At 45.4% G+C, this 15915-nt stretch overlaps 1 protein-coding gene across 5 annotated transcripts; it reads left to right on the top strand.

Moving 5' to 3' along the window:
- The first annotated feature begins 13 nt into the window (after positions 1-13).
- PPP1R7 (protein phosphatase 1 regulatory subunit 7) lies at positions 14-15915 on the top strand. Of its 5 annotated transcripts, none has more exons than XM_039727903.1 (11): positions 37-150; positions 715-792; positions 947-1069; positions 5105-5160; positions 6116-6181; positions 6804-6934; positions 7823-7985; positions 10977-11093; positions 12313-12417; positions 13275-13361; positions 15534-15914. In XM_039727903.1, exons 2-11 carry the CDS (start codon positions 750-752, stop codon positions 15708-15710), a joined length of 1068 nt encoding a protein of 355 aa, XP_039583837.1. In that variant the 5' UTR covers positions 37-150; positions 715-749; the 3' UTR covers positions 15711-15914. The 5 variants fall into 5 exon arrangements, with proteins under 5 accessions (XP_039583839.1, XP_039583841.1, XP_039583837.1 ...); XM_039727904.1 differs by lacking the exon at positions 37-150 and adding an exon at positions 407-574; XM_039727905.1 differs by lacking the exon at positions 715-792 and having other exon boundaries at positions 14-150; positions 15534-15915.

The raw sequence follows: 15915 nt of genomic DNA, 5'->3' as shown, positions 1-15915 counted from the left end.
ACTCCCAGGAGGCCGCGCGGGGTGCGGGCGGGGCCCGCGGGCTGTGATTGGCTGGGGCGGCGGCGGCGGAGGCGGTTTCCGGAAGGGGCGGCGGGAGGCGGAGCGCTATGGCGGCGGAGAGCGGAGCGGCGCCGCAGGAGATGATGGAGGGTGAGAGCCCGCCGCGGCTGCCGCGGGGCCGCGGGGTCGGGGGGGCTGCTCCAGCGCCGCCTCCGTGCCGTGCTGCGCGCCGGGAGGGCCCGCGGGCCCGGCGGGGGCGTGCAGCCCCCGTGTGTCCGGCCCGAGGGCCGGTGTCCGGCGGGGCCGGTGTGTGTCACCGCAGGGCGGGATACCCGCGGGGGCCAGGAGCAGGGTTGTGGAGATTGCCATGACGCAAAAAGTAAAGATAAGGAGAAAGAAGGCTTCAGGGTGGCGCTGGTGTTGCTTAGTGCCCGGTGAGAGCAGAGGAAAGGCTGAGGGGGCAGCGAGCAGCCTCTGCTGGCCCGGGCTTCGCTTATCCTGAGGGGACCCGGCAGGCTGCTCGGGGGAGGCTGCTCTTACCTGCGAGGATTTTTTTCACTTCTTCGTGTCATTGGTACTATTGTACATGATACTGATTCTTTTTTATTTTTTTCTTTAATTCTAAAAGCTCTTAAAATGTAATCGTTCTGATTCCATCTCCGTAATCTTTGGAATTGCACTTCATTGATCTAAGAAATTTCCTTTTTCCTCCAGTCTTCTTCCCAGATTGTTGGTTTTAGGAAGATGTGATGGGAGGAAAAAGTGCACCCAAAATCAAAGTAGAAACAAGGGGTAAGAGGCCTTTTATTTAAGACTAAACCTTTCATTTAGTTAACTTAGGATTTCTACTAACTGCCTAGTCGTTTATGTGAATCCTGGTTATTTCTCCTGCCTGCTGCCCCTGTGCTGGGAGAAGCCTGACTCTGCCTTTCTGTGTCTTGTGCAGTGGACAAGAGGATCGAGTCGGAGGAGTCGGGCGACGAGGAGGGCAGGAAGCAGGCGGTGCGCCTGGTGACGGAGCTGAGCCAGCAGAGCCTGCGGGATGAGCAGAACGGCGAGAGCTCCGCAGGTACCGTGCCAGCCTCGGCGCCGCCGCCTGCCGGGGTAGCCATGGGAACCTGCCCCGGAGCCTCCTCCCGAATGGCAACGAACCCGGAGTGTTGTCCTTGCTAGAATAAAGTTGCCTGCTTTTTGTGGAACTGCTAGTATAGAGCTTTTTTTTTTTTTTCCCCTTGTTTGTTTACCCATCCGTGTTCGGAACTGCTAGTATAGAGCTTTTTTTTTTTTTTTCCCCCTTGTTTGTTTACCCATCCTTGTTTCTCTTTGAAATATTTGATGTCGAAATGGAAAGAGTCTTTATTTATATTTTTCTTTTGTGGAAATTTAGATAACTTCTAATGAAAATCTTTCCACATAAAGTATCATAAGGAGCTTAATTCTGCCTTAGTTTATGTAGTTTTTTTCTGCCTACAGAATTGCCAGGTTCCTTTGGAAGGCAACCAAGACTATTTCTAGATGGCTTGAGGGAACCTGTCCCTTTTGTTGTTTTAATTTTTTTTAATTAAAACAACATATTTAAAATGTTCTAAGACATCTCAGAATTATATATTTGAATCCTCTTGGGTGTAAACTTTTCCTCCTGATCCCGCTGTTTGCACTGGAACATGGGGTAGAAACACTGACAGGCTTTAAAGCCTGTGGATGTTTGATGGAAGGGTTTTCAGTGCCCTGCATGGAGCTTGTCAGAGCAGATCCATTTCTGCACACCCTGTGTGGTGATTTCAGCAGAGCTTTTGGTGCAGTCTGAAGTGTAACATCATCCTTTTGACAGAGATCTCCATGGTATCATTATTATTATTATTGGGATACTGGAAGGGAAATAATGAAAGAAATTGTAGTTCTTACAGCAGATCCCTGCTCATCTTAACCTTGCACATTGGGATTTGCCAAAGTATCTTTCAAACTGATAAATTGTTACTAGAATTTTAAATCTCTTCTCATAACTAAATGCCCTCTATATAGATCTAATTTTTGCTGATAGTTTAAACCCCCTAAATATTGCTAAAGAAATGCTCTTCCATGCTTCATGGCTTTGCAGACTGTGCATCCCCAGCACTGTGCAGTTGGTGGAACCATGCAGATCAGACAGAGCTTTCCCCTGCATGCCTGGAATCCTGAGTGTTTGCTCAGCTGCCATGACTTAGCTGTGTGTTGGAGGTTGTATTTTGCACATTGTTCCCCTGGGAGTTCTATGAAAGGAAATACAGAAGTGATGTACTTTCACTCTAGGGAAAGCAAGAAAAGCACATTCAGATTTGTTTGCTGAATTACATTTGTGCACTGTTTAATATAATGACTGTATTGTTGCTTTTTCCAAACTGTAAGCATTCAGAAAACTAGGGCAGGAACCAAGCAGAGGAATAATTTGTGAACATTTGAGATACTTTCCACAGCCAGCTTTGAATGTCTCAGCTGAAAGGAAAATGATGAGTTTTCCACATTTTCTTCACAGAAGATCTTAAGTAGCTTGAACAGCTGAAATTTCAAATTCATCATTTAGCTAATTCTCTGAGGAATAGAACCTCTGGTTAGAAATCATGTAACTGAGCTATTTATAATATTCTTCATGCATATGCACTTAAAAAGTGTAGTTAGGCTTTTTGGTGATTGAAATGCCTGTGGTACTGTGAACTTACATAACTCAGTAATGACTGTTCCCACTGTGGAATTTGGGTTTTCTCAATGGAGGATTTTTTTTTTCCACCTCTGCAAAGGCATGTGGCTTGCAGGCATGGGTTACACAGAAATTCACTTAGGAAACTTCACTGCCAGAGTGATGGGATTTTTTCCATTGAGAAGTGTGGAGTAAAGCAATTTGCAAGGGAAATTGCAGTCCTGGCTGTAAAGTGCTTGTAGGAGGGTCAGTTCAGAGGTTTTTTTATATACAGTCACTTCATAAATAAAATGACTGTAAATTTGCTAGAACCATTTTTCTCTTCTTTCTCCTTCCTTTTTTTTTATTTTTTATTTTATTTTTCTGCTCTTGAGAGAAAATGCATTTTAACATTTTCCTACCAATACTGATTTACAGCTCATACCAGACACACATCTCCCTCAGGCTGCTGTGTGCTTTATACACAGAGCATAGACTTCATGGCAGTTGACTTCAGTACACAACAGCCCTGCCTGTGTGTTCAGTTTTAAATTTCTTTTATTTTAGTGAATTCAGTGTGTATTCTGTGTGATTTGGTTTTGCAGCTTTGGATTTGAGTGCTGCTTTCCACACTGGCTATTGTGAGAGGGCTCTCAAAGCCATATGTCAAAATTAAGAGGAGCCTCAGAACAGAGTATTTAACACATTACCTAAATCAAGTGGTAATAAATTAAAATATTCAAACTTCCTAGCCAAAGTCAATTGCTTGAATGGTGTTTTTTGCTGAAGATTTTTCTCTTCACCAAGTGTGTAATTTGCTTTACTGTTGGACAACTTTAAAGTCTCAAAGGACCTGAAACTCAAAAATTTCCTCACCATGACCACTAAGTTACTGCCAGTATCACTCAATACCAGGGGCATAATTTGGATTTTTCATGTGATATCTTCAATAACTGTTGTTCCAAAGCTGGGCACTGTTCCTGTGGGCTGTAAATTCTGCAAGGCTGCTTGTTTGGCTTGGAGCTCTTCTCACTGAGAGTCTTTGCACCCAAGAAAGAGGCCAGAGAGGTACAGCCTTGATAGCAGCAGGGTGGGGCATCCCACTCCCTTGCTGAAGGGCAGAGCTCCTGATATGGAACTAAAATAAGAAAAAAGCAGGCGTTGCTCACTGCTCATTGCTGACAGGCACGTGTATGTCTGTCAGTTTTTGGTGGCATTTCTGTCTTGCTGTTCAACATCCCCAAGACTACCAGCTCATTTTGCATTCCTAAAATATAATTTATGTTCCCCGCTATTAAAAAAGAAAAAAAAAATTGCTTTTTCAGTCTTAACTTCTGTGAATCAGCTCAGTGAGTCTCTTTCCTGTTTAAATGTCCAGGCAAGAGCAACAGCCCAAATACAGGAAGGTCAGTGATGATCTGTGGACCACCAAACCCTTGGAGCTGGATGGTGGCATTAAAAATGGTGATGCTGGTACTGTTTGTGCCTGCACTGCTGCTTGCAAGGCCAAGCATCAGCAGGAAGAACACTCATTAAATAGGAACATTTGACATTTACAGGGATTTAACCATTCTGGGCTGTGAAAATAGTCATTGCTGCTGGGTTAAGGGAATGAGCTTGGAGTTAGTGCAAAGCCTTTGGGATGGGACTGTAATTAAAGTTGCTTGGGTTTTTGGTAGCACTCAAAGAAGCTTTGCACATGAAGTAGAAAAATCTTGCAAATCGTGTTGTAAGTCAGTTTTGCAAAGCTGAATCAGACTTTGTTTTTCTTCAGAAACTGATGCACCAAATGGGAAAGAGCATGAATTATTCAGCATGAATTCTCCAGTAAATTTCCCTCCCTCGTGTGCTGTGGTAGAAGCACAGCAAATGCTGGGGTGTTTTCCAGAGCTGTAAAAGCATTTCCCAAGGAAATTCATGCAGTGGGATAAACAGTGTTGTCTGGCATAGTAGAGAGTTCAGCCAAACAAAGGAAGGGAGATCCATGCAAAAGTGTTCACAACAGTGACATAAAGTGGCAGTGCTAATAAACAAAACAAAAACCAAAACCTGAAGGGTGGGATTGTTGAGATGTTTGGTCATTCCTGCCACCTCACTAGGCAGTTAGGATTCCTTCTTGTCAAGGTTTTATTATGTTGTCAGAGGAGCACAGACACTTAGGATGGGGTAGGTGTGAAGGAAAGGCATCCTGCCCACCCTTGAGCCTGCAGTTCCCAGCAGCCACACAGGCAGCTTGGGCTGATCTGTGTGTTTTACATCTGAGCATGAAACCCTGCTGTAAAAAAAGGTTTTTCCCTAACGAGCTCTCGTGGTTTTAATGAAGCAGAATGTCTGAGCTGTGCCTCTCATGTGTTTCTGCTCCTGAGGAGCATTTGCTCTCTGCATGGTGGCTGTTTTCCTGCCTTGGGCTGTCTGGTACAGGAGCTTGTCATGTGTTTGCTTGTGCTGCAGGGGAAGCGGAGACACCAGTGGACATGGAGACCATTAGCCTGGACCCAGAGGCTGAGGTAAAGGCAGATTTTTGTCCTTATGGGCTTTATTCGGCAGCAAGCAAAGGCAAGTATTGAAACCTGGTTCAAAGATCTCATTCTTCTGAGGTGCTGGCTGCTGTGATCCTCCCCAGAGCTGATTCAGAGCCTTTAGACTAGAAGTAGAGGTGTTCTATTTTTCATCACTAGCTGAAAGGTTCCGTTAGTACTTTAGAATTTTAAATGAAGCCTAGATGCACTCAGAGTGTGTCTGTGCTGCAAGAGCTGCTGCTGGGCTGTGGGCTTCAGGGAGTCTGTTCAGTGAGCTGTTGGCTGCTGTGAGCCCTGTGCTTTGGAACAGGCACAGTGACTTACCCAGCCCAGTGCCTTGGCATCAGCTACCTCGTGAGCCCGTCAGCAGCAGAGGCTTTGAGCTGCTTCTGAGGCTGGGGAAGTGCTCTCTTTCTCTTTGACTTTCAAATCTGGAGCATCTGGGGCTGAACAGCACAGATGGGAAGTGCCTCAGCTGATTGCCAGTGCAGAATTAACATTCACAAAACCACTGGTTATTCAAACTGTCAGTGGTTCCTGCTCATCTGAGGCCTGGAACTGGAAATGGCAACTTGTGTTCTGGTTAAGCCCTAGCAAAGTAGGTAAGAGAACTTTATGCAAAGCTTTATTTATGCAAGAATTTTTCCATCTCAGTAAATTTCTGAGGATTTCTACTTTTGGTAATGCTCAGACTCAGGAAAGGGCTGTTGCATTATATGCAGTTGACATTTTGCATTTGCAGTTGACAGGTTCAGGCTGTGTGTCTCAGTTGTGGTGGTAAAATCATGTGCCAAACCCATTTTACAAATGCTCTTGGAAGGGAAGTTTTAATGAGCTACACATTTTGTAAGACTGTGATTTCCTTAGAACAAAGTGCCAGGTTGATCTTTGAAGAGCAGATTTGTTTTGAAACAACTGCTAAATCCCTCCATTTCTCTTTAAGGATGTTGACTTGAATCATTTCCGGATTGGGAAGATTGAAGGATTTGAGGTGCTCAAGAAAGTGAAGGTAACAGTCCTGGGGAATAGAGAATGCCTCTTTGAACTGGGGATTTTGTAGACATGACCTCTAAGAGGACAGAGAGACAGTCTCTTCTTGGCTGAGGTTTAGTGAGTTGCTTCATTTTTAGCTGGAAAAGGTAGTGTTTATCTATTTGTCAAGGAATAATAAAAATCTTGGCATTTTGCAAGTGTGTTTTGGAAGTGGATGGGAGGCAGTGCATCAGGGCACATCCTGGACTAGCACAACAGATTGAACATAGAATAAAGTGCATGGTAAAGGATCTCAGTAAAGCCCTCAAAGCAGGCCCAGTTAGAACGTGTTGCTCAAGGCCTTCTCCAGTTAAGCTGTTGAGTATTTCCAAGGATGTAGATTTTGTATCCTCTCTGGGCTGCTGTTACTGTATCTGACCATTGTGGCTGAAATATTTCCTTCTATAGAATAGGAGTATACCAAGAAAAGATTGTATTAAAAAACCACACAAAACCTAACAAACCACTAACAACCCAACAAATTCCCAGCAAAACTTCTTGGGGGAACCCTCACCCTTCAGACTGTAAACCAGAAGGCATCACATACAATCCTTCATAGCCATTTTCCTGTTTCTGTTTAAACTTTTCTCAACAATTAGACCCTGTGTCTGCGTCAGAATTTGATCAAGCACATTGAGAACCTGGAGCAGCTGCAGACCTTGCGGGAGCTGGATCTCTATGACAATCAAATTCGGAAGATTGAGAACTTGGAGTCTCTGGTGGACCTTGAGTGAGTCCAGGGGAATCACCAGGATTAGTTTGGGGGTGGTTTGCTGCTCACTGTGTTACTCATGCTGTACTTAGTCCAGTGTTTATCACCCGAGCCTCTCTCAGAATGTATTTAGCTGCTCTGTGAAGGATAATGTCTATTCTGTATTGATATTCAACCTGTGCAGTACACAGATTTCATTATCCTGAAGCTGCCCAGGGACAGGCAGCTGGAAATGAAATGTGCTGTGTGAGGCAGTGAGACTGGCTGGTGGCTGTAACCTCCACTCAGGTGTGGAAGCTCTCAGGCCCCCCTTGCTCCTGCAGTGAGAGCTCTGTGTAACAGGTGTTTATTCCTGCAAAAATGACAGGAGATTTCAGGTAAGGTTTTTGGTTTGGTTTTTTTCAAGAGTGTTAGGGAAGGAGTAAGTACTCTTCCAAGTTTCTGAGTTTCTGGCACTTGCCTGGATCACTCTGGGGGTACATTACAGAACTGTTCCCCCTGGGGTAGGACTGGCCCACTGCTCACCATCACAACTGCTTTCTGCCCAGGGGAGCCCTTGGCATGGTCCTGTCAGAAGCAGATCTTGCAGGCAGGTACCTTTCCCAAGGAAAATGCAGATTGGCTTCCTCCCACTGTGGCAGCTCCATGGCTGGGCAAAATAATGGCTGTCTTCTGCATGTGGCAGATGATTTTTTTTTTCCTAACATACTACAGAAGTATTTTGAGAGTTTTATTTGTTGTGTTTTCTGATAAAAAGGAATTACATTGATGACTTCAGCTTCAAGGCCTAGCAAAAGCTTGATCTCTGCAGACATGGAGGGAGATTCCCCACCAGTTTAAAAGTGCCTCTTTCAGAATCATCCCTGCCTGATGGACTGATGAGACCTTTGGTTTGTTTTGCCTCAGGGTCCTGGACATCTCCTTTAATGTTCTGCGACACATTGAAGGACTGGATCGGCTTACCCAGCTTAAAAAGCTCTTCCTTGTCAACAACAAAATCAGCAAAATTGAGAATTTGAGCAGCTTGCAGATGCTGCAGATGTTAGAGTTGGGGTCCAATCGAATTCGGGTAGGTTTGCTCTGAGAGATGTTGGCTGGAGAGTTTTCAGCTCTGTGCTGTGATATTGGCATTTTCTGAAAGTGCACTGCATTGACTTTGATTTGCAGTTTTGTTGGTTTTTATTGTTCCGGTCACTCCCTGTGCTTATTGCTGTGCATGCTGGAGCCTTTCATTTTGCATTAGTGCCTGGCTGCTAAATCACCATTTGTGAATTTTTGTCTTTAATGAACTCTTACATCCCCCGTGTGTTTCCTTTTGCAGGTGGTTGTTTCTTCCTGCTAGAGCCAAGCCTATCAAAACTAGCAGCTGTTTTCTCTTACCTTGCTACAGGCTGGTGCTGAGTGCATGAAACCTATTGAAAACAAAATGAGTTTGATCTGCAGGTGCAATTGATAGCCTGCTATGGCACTCAGTCTTGTTTAGGAAAAAAATTTTCTTGAGGCTTTGCTCTAGAATGCCTTTAAAACCTAAAACTTGGTACTGTACTGCTGATTGCTTTGGGGTTTTGTTATGTAGATTGTGACTTTTTCAGTTTAAAATCTCTGCCATTTACAGGAGAGCAGGTATGAGCAGTCTCTCCTGTCCCTAAGGTATGATTCATGTATTTGCTCAGTTCATAAGAGAACTGGTAAGACAAATGACACAAAGGACTTGCAACATGCAAAATAATCTCTTTTTTTAAAGCTTTTTTAATTACCTGCTCTTTACAAAATACTCAGAGAAGATGAGTGCATTTCAGTCAGTGTGGTGTAAGTTGGTGCTGCTCATTTATAGTCTCTGAGAAATTACTTGTTATGCTGAAAGATTAGGAAAAGGTCAGTTTGTCCTCTTTGTTTCAGGAGTTGTGGAAGAACACTTGTCTTTGTAGAAAAGAAGGAAACTTCATCTATTAAAAACAGCCTTCTAAGGCAGAAATGTGTGCTGCATTTTTGAAGAGGAAAAATTTTGGTTTGCTCCTAAAGCCAAACTGGACTGAATTGTTTTCCAGGAATTTTTGCTTTGGAAATGAAATTATTTAGAGGGATAAAGAGTGTGAGAACATCAGCCAGGTCAGATGAGGGATTAGGAACCTTAGAGTTTGCACAGGATGGGGGAGCAGGAGTTTTGGAGAGAAGCACTTGGCTTTTTTCAGAAGCAGAGCAGGCTCAGCACACTGATCCTTGCATTACAGAAATTGGGTTAAACAAAACTGTACTGTATTCTGTATCTATGCATCATTATCATCTGGAAAAAAAAATCCAGCTAGATTTCTGAATTGATACTTAGGCTGTACATTGTCAATAATGTTGTCAAGCCAAGGAGTATTTCTAATAATGAGATTAGATTTATTTTATGTGTTTTCTCAATGTTGAGCCTGAGCATATTAACAGAAGAAACAAACAACAACAAAAAACCCTAAATTGTCACAGTATGAGTAACACAAGCTTCTTAAATTACTTTATTTTTGGTGGGTTTTTTTTCTGTTTGTCTGTTAATTCTATTCTGGCTTCTTCAAGCAGCAGTGTTCTATGCTTCTAATTGCTTTATTGGAGTGAGTAACCTGGGACTTGGCACAAGAAATCTCGTGCTGCCTGGGGGTACCTGGAGCTCCTGGGCTGGTTTTCTCTTGGTCAGGGTGCCTTGGCTGTGTTTTACAGCTGGACACACCCTTAACTCTTTAGGGCACAAGCCTGTGGACTCTTCAGGCAGTGTTCTTGGCTCTGAGGTGCCTCATTGACTTCTCTTGTATTAGAGCTGCTGCAGCAGGGCTGTTCTTGCCTACTCAAACCCCCCAGAGTGCCCTTACCTTGGAGTCATGAGCACTTCTTGCTCTGTTTCTTCTGGGGAGCAGAACTTTATGCTTGAGCTGACACATTTAATGCTTTTTTTTTTCTTAAAGTTGGACTGAGGCAGCTGTAATGTAAGCACTTCTTTACTTGTTCTTAGGTTTTTGTCCCCTCATGTTCATCTGTTCCATTCCTCTCCCTGTACTGAGTCATCAGAATTTCCTCCTCAGGGCTGGAGAAGCTGCCAATGAGCAACAAATCCATAATTTTTCTTGCAAGGTCACAACAGGGCTAAGTCCATAATCTAGAAGGGGGGTGAATGCAAATTTGAGCTGATTAACACTGTATGTTCAGTCTTCTGGCAGCTGTGGGATAGAGATTTAAAGCTTCTCACCTTTCTTGAGTGTCCATCTTCTCCTTCCTTGTGTTACTGCGTGCACAGGTGAACACCCAGAGTGATCCAGGTGTGCTGGGACTCAGTGGCCTGGCCCCCCAGCACTGCTGGTTTGAAATTTTGGCAGGCAGGAAGCATGTGGAAAAGCTGAGATGTCACAGCCTGCCTGAGCTCAGTCACACAGCTCTGGGTGTGTCTGTGTCCATATTATTGTTTTTACTGGGAGCTGAAGGCTGGTTGTGAAGTCCTTGTTGCTTTTGACAGTGTCTTGGTTTTTTAATTCAGAGGCTTTTCCCTGTGAAATAAAAGTGTCTCCTTTTGTTTGCAGAAGCCATTTGTAATTTTACCCTTTTTCCTGTTTTCACTCTTCTGTTCATGCTTTCTCCCTTCCTTTGTAATATCCTTGATGCTTCCCAGCAATCCTGATTTTCTCTTCCTGAAGGCTGAGCTCAAGCTGAACTGGAGCAGTGTCTGTGTGTATTTAAAAAGTGTGCATCACTCAGACTGCTGGGGTGTGTTCTGCCAGAAGCAAGGCTGTGTAACCAGAACTAAAATCCAATAACCACACACTGTGAGACAGCTAACTTGGCTTATGGCAGAGAAGCTGAACACTCACCTCTGTGTTATACAGTCACTGATGTGCAGGACTAAATTTACAAATTGTGTTCTTTCCTCCCAGGTTCTCTTTCCATTCACTAGTGACAGCTTTTTTTTTTTCCTTCACAAAGGAGTATCTTGTACCCAGGATACACCCCATGGTTATAATGTGGCTACAAGGTGACAGCCACACCTCCCAGGTGGAGTTCTGCAGTAACACTGTCTCCTCTGCTCCTTTCACAGGTAATTGAAAACATTGACACCTTGACTAACCTTGACAGTCTGTTCCTTGGAAAGAATAAAATCACCAAGCTCCAGAACCTGGATGCCCTGACAAACCTGACTGTGCTCAGTATACAGGTACTGCTTGTGTTCTGAAAGCCTTGCACCACCCTGTGAGACAGGATCAGCTCTTCTCGTTGTTTGGGTGGTTTGGGCTGGAAGGAACCTTAAAGACCATCCTGTTCCACGCCCTGAAATGGGCAGGACACCTTCCACCATCCCAGGCTGTGTCCCAGGCTCCCCCAGGGATCCAGGGGCAGCCACAGCTTCTGTGTGCCAGGCCCTTACCTCCCTCACAGAGGAGAATTTCTTCCTAACACCTAATTTAAACCTGTCTTCCTTCAGCTCAAGGCCATTCTCCCTTGTCCTGTCTCTGCATACCCTTGTGAAAATCCCTCTCCAGCCTTCTTGTAAGCAGCTCTGCAGTGTTAGGGTCAAACTCCTGTGCTGGAAGGAAGTGTGATATTCCTTGTGTTGCCTTTTTTCATCCTTTCATGCTACTTGAGATTGACAGACACTGATAAAATTATAAAACAGCTGTTTGATTTTTGTGGAAGAAAGAAGAGGAAATGAGTGTTATCCTCTACTTCCTTCCTGAAACACTGTTTCCTTATGTATTAAATAACACTGAAAGTGTTATGCAGGTAATCCTTACAATGACAGAGGCTCAGTGTCACTGCCTTCTTACTGAAGAGGCAAGAAATGTGAACGAGCCTGTGCTGAATGCAGTCTGTCCTTAGTGAGCTTTCAAACAGCTTCTTCCTTTTTAAAAGGTGAAATAAAATACACTCAGCTAATTTCTTTCACTGCATCTCCTTCTTACCCATGAGACAGTGCTTGTGCACTGTAGTAGCTCTTAAAGCTGCTGGCAAGCCACACTGACCCCTGCTGTGGTACCTGTGTGTGCATTATTGTGTAGGACATAAAGAATTAGCTTTATGTCCTGCAAGAGTGCAGACAAGACAAGAGTGCAGTGTGATTAAGGTGTGTAACTGCCTCTCTGACTTTCCCATTTGGAAAGACCTACAAAATGAGCACTGTTCATGCACAGGCCTGCTGTTTGTTAAGGCACCCAGCCAAAAAGTTTCAGGCTGCAACTTTTGATGGGAAGGTCAGAGTCTGATTCTTGCTGGAGACTGGGATTCCCTCATGCATCAGTGGTGCAGAGACAACCAGCTGAGCTCCCAAGGTCTCTGTTTCCCCTTCCCAGCCATACTTTAGAGGAGTGGTTTTCCCCAGTGGGTGCCATGGGTCTGGGTTTGTTTGGAGGGTGCTAAGGAGCCTGCTGCACTTGCAGAACAACCGTCTGACCAAGATTGAGGGGCTGCAGAGCCTGGTGAACCTGCGGGAGCTGTACCTGAGCCACAACGGCATCGAGGTCATCGAGGGCCTGGAGAACAATGTGAGCTTTTGCCTGACTCTGCAGCACAGTTGGTGCCCTGAGCTGCTTGGCTTAGTGGCTTTTCTGGAAGTTTTTGTTCCTCAGTTTCCCCAGTTTCTGGGTCTCTTGAGAGACCACAAATATCCAAGTGTTTGTTGTATGTTAAAGTATCTTGTGTGGGTAAAGATCCTCCAGATATTCTGGAGTAGGATTCTTTTTGTGACATGGGGAAGGGAGGTGTGGTTGAAGCAGTGGCCTGACTGATCCTCAGTCATGGGGAGGCTCCTGGACACAGCTGCTGCAGCCTTTCAGACAGCAGCTTGTGGATAACCACGAGTGCTTTTCAACAGGACAGAACTGGAGCTGGGAGTAAGAGAGGCAGCTATAGCATGCAGCTTGCCTTCCTGCCAATGTACATACCTGTCTTTTTGGATGGGATGGATTTTGTGGAAGCCTGGCTCATTTTCACTCTCACCCAGCAAAAACTTTTCTAAAATTGTTGAGTTTCCTGCTGCTAAGAGTTTGTTCAACTGTGCTGCTCAAGGGGACACTTTGGGTCTGATTTTTAATCCTCCTCTTAATGTACTTTGGGGAAAGCTCACTTTTTAGGAGCCCTTGGCTGGCAGTTCCATCCAGCCAGTAACTGCCTTCATTTTTGTCACATGGGGGGTCACTTTGTCACTTCTGGGGGGTCAGTAGCCCAACTTAATTTAAAACAATCTTACTTGTTCCATATAGGCAGCAAGAGTTGAGCTGAATGTGAGCAGCTGGCAATAACATGTCTGCCCCTGACAGTTTCCAACTCTGAGCCTGGAAAAAGTGGCACAGAGAAGATGAAAGGAAATGAGATCTAATATTTTTATGTTTGCTTTGTCTAGAACAAACTCACAATGCTGGATATTGCAGCCAACAGAATTAAGAAGATCGAGAATATCAGTCACCTAACAGAGCTGCAGGAGTTCTGGGTAAGCACAGGCCAGAGCTCTTCCCCAAAATGTCTGCGCCACACTGAGGGAAACCCTTCAGATGGGCAGCATGTGGGCATGTGTGCCTTGGAGGGAGCTCCTCCAGTTCTGGTGATCACTTTAAGGTCTGACAGTCTGGGTAAGTGTGTGGTGGTTTTCCCTAGGGAAAGGGAACAGCTTAAAGATTTCTTGCTGAGCTTTGCTGAGTGGTAAGGAGCCTGTCTGTGCCTAGGAAATGGGCTCTGCCTTCATGCTCAGGTTGGTTATGAAACAGCCCCACATGTCCTGTTTCTGCAGCTCTTCTTTCTGTGAGCATGACCAGAGGAAGCAGAGAGCTTGTTCAGAGCAGGGTTGGTGTGTTTGTGGTGTTATAAATATGAAGAAAATGAAACCAACTTCTGCTTCCATTCCTATGAGGCTGGTAACAGCTTAGGATTGCTTCTGTTTCTTGCTGGCAGCCTGAATTGCTGAGCTCTGTGGCTTTCCTAGGTCAGGTCAGGAAATTCAGAGATGCCCTGTCCTGAAGCATCAGCTCTGTGCCATGTTTGGGAGCTGTGCACAAACGTGCTCATGTGGAAAATGGAGAAGCAGCAGCAGCAGCTGTTCATGAGCTGGCCTGTGCTTCAGCTCTTGTAGAGTCTCTGCATTCGAGGCTGAGAATAAGAGCTGTGCTGTGCAATGTCTGTCATTTGGAGTTATTGAAACTCTTGGGCAGATGCTGAGAGAAAAGGAGTGGGAAGCAGCTTCAAATGGAGCCCAGCTGGAGTCTGGAGCCCAGGCTCCTTGGATGGTGCTGCTCATCTTGCAGCAGGGCTGAGCAGCCCCCCAGCAGTGCTACCTGGCCATGCCTGCCTGCAGGGAGCTCTCTAAGGAGCAGGGCTGAGGAGAAGCCCATTTAGCTGCCCAGTAATCTTTGGGCAGTGCAGTGTGGCTGCTGTGGGGCATGTCCTGATCCCCTGCAATTCCCTCCTGTTTTCCTCTTTGCTGTGCTGTGCTCACAGGAGGTGTCTGCACTGCTTGCATTTGTACTGAAAGGAGAGGCCAGAGCTGAACATGGCTGGAGTCCTTTGCAAAAACACCAGTGTGTTTAGAGTCCTTTGTCAGAGCAGAGTACTGGCCAAGATCTGTTAGCTGAGCACAGAAAATGCCCCAAAAATGGCTTTGTTCCAGCCTTCCAATACTATGTTTAAAAAAACTGATTTGTTTGAAAAGGAGCAGGGCAGAATTTTCAATGGAAACCAGTGTTGTATATCCCAATTTATTTTTTATTTTCACTGACTGCACAATTGAAGCCACATAACAATGTCCTTTAACACCTTAAGTAAACAGAATTCAAAATCCTGTCCACTGTGATAGTCTTGTAGCAGTTTCCCAGTAGCACATCCCCAGTGGAGGGACTGAGATACCTGCAGGTTGAGTGACTTGGCTGAAGGAACATTGTAATGAGCTGTGGCAGAATGAGACCATTCCAGTGAGGTTTTTTGTGTTTGATGTGAAGGTGGCATTGCTGCAGTGACTGTATCCAAAAGCAAAGGGTGCTGTTGTCTCAGGGCTGGGCAGCATGGGGCCACCTTGCAGCTTTGCTTCCTTGTTGGACAGCTGAAGCATTCATTCCTTTGTGTGCAATTGCTGAGCCAACAATGAGGCAGGAGAAAGAACCCAAATCAGAGAGCTTGGCATTTCCTCTGGAGTGTAGAAGCAATTTTTTGCAGGGAAATTTATGTAGAGGAGAGAGGAAAATGTTGCTTTTCATGTCAGTTTGGGACCTTTTATAATGTGTCCTGAGAAGTCATTAAAGTGAAGATGGGTGTCACGGTGGAAATAAATGATGATATAACAATTTCCAGCCCATAAATGCACAGTGGAGAGGGAGATGGTGCAAAGACTGGCCTGGTGTCTTGCAGGGTCTCTCCTGGCACTGGTTGGGCTGGATCTGCTCTCTGAAGGGTGGGGCATCTGCCCAGCAGCCAGGACAGCGTGGGGGTGTTGGGTTTAGTGCTGAGGCCTGGCATGTGAGACAGGAGAGCTCATCTCAGGGTTCCAGGGCAGGAAGGATCTTGAGGAGGAGGAGTTTGTGAGCGGTGGTGCCTGGCAGCAGTGACACAGCACCACGGCTGCTCCCCTTTTCTGGGGGTCCCCGTGGCTGTGACCATGCCTGTGTGTGCTCTGCAGATGAATGACAACCTCATAGAGAGCTGGAGCGACCTGGATGAGCTGAAAGGAGCCAAGAACTTGGAGACTGTGTACCTGGAGAGAAACCCCCTGCAGAAGGACCCCCAGTACCGGCGCAAAATCATGCTGGCCCTCCCGACCGTGCGGCAGATCGACGCCACCTTCGTTCGATTCTGAGCCTCCTGTGCCCTCCCTCCCCTGCCCTCCTCCAAGAAATGTCCCAGCAGGGTTTTTTATCCACTCACCGCTCCCCAGGTCTTCAGTACACTGACACACACAGGGCAAAAAGTCAACAAAAAGCACTGAAACCAGGTCTCGTGTACAATGCACTCATTGTTTTTGAAATGTTGTTATTATTATTATTAAATCTTAACACAAGAGC

Source organism: Passer montanus, unplaced genomic scaffold (genome assembly GCF_014805655.1).
Source record: "Passer montanus isolate IOZ18808 unplaced genomic scaffold, ASM1480565v1 scaffold63, whole genome shotgun sequence".
Taxonomy (NCBI): Eukaryota; Metazoa; Chordata; class Aves; order Passeriformes; family Passeridae; genus Passer; species Passer montanus.
Note: the sequence above shows the minus strand (reverse complement) of the source record. Positions and strands in the feature narration are given on the sequence as shown.

Coding starts and splice junctions, on each gene's coding strand:
- PPP1R7 (XM_039727905.1), top strand. CDS start 108: ATGGCGGCGGAGAGCGGAGCGGCGCCGCAGGAGATGATGGAGG. Junction 7,986..10,976: donor TGGGGTCCAATCGAATTCGG/GTAGGTTTGCTC, acceptor CTCCTTTCACAG/GTAATTGAAAACATTGACAC. Junction 13,362..15,533: donor CAGAGCTGCAGGAGTTCTGG/GTAAGCACAGGC, acceptor TGTGCTCTGCAG/ATGAATGACAACCTCATAGA.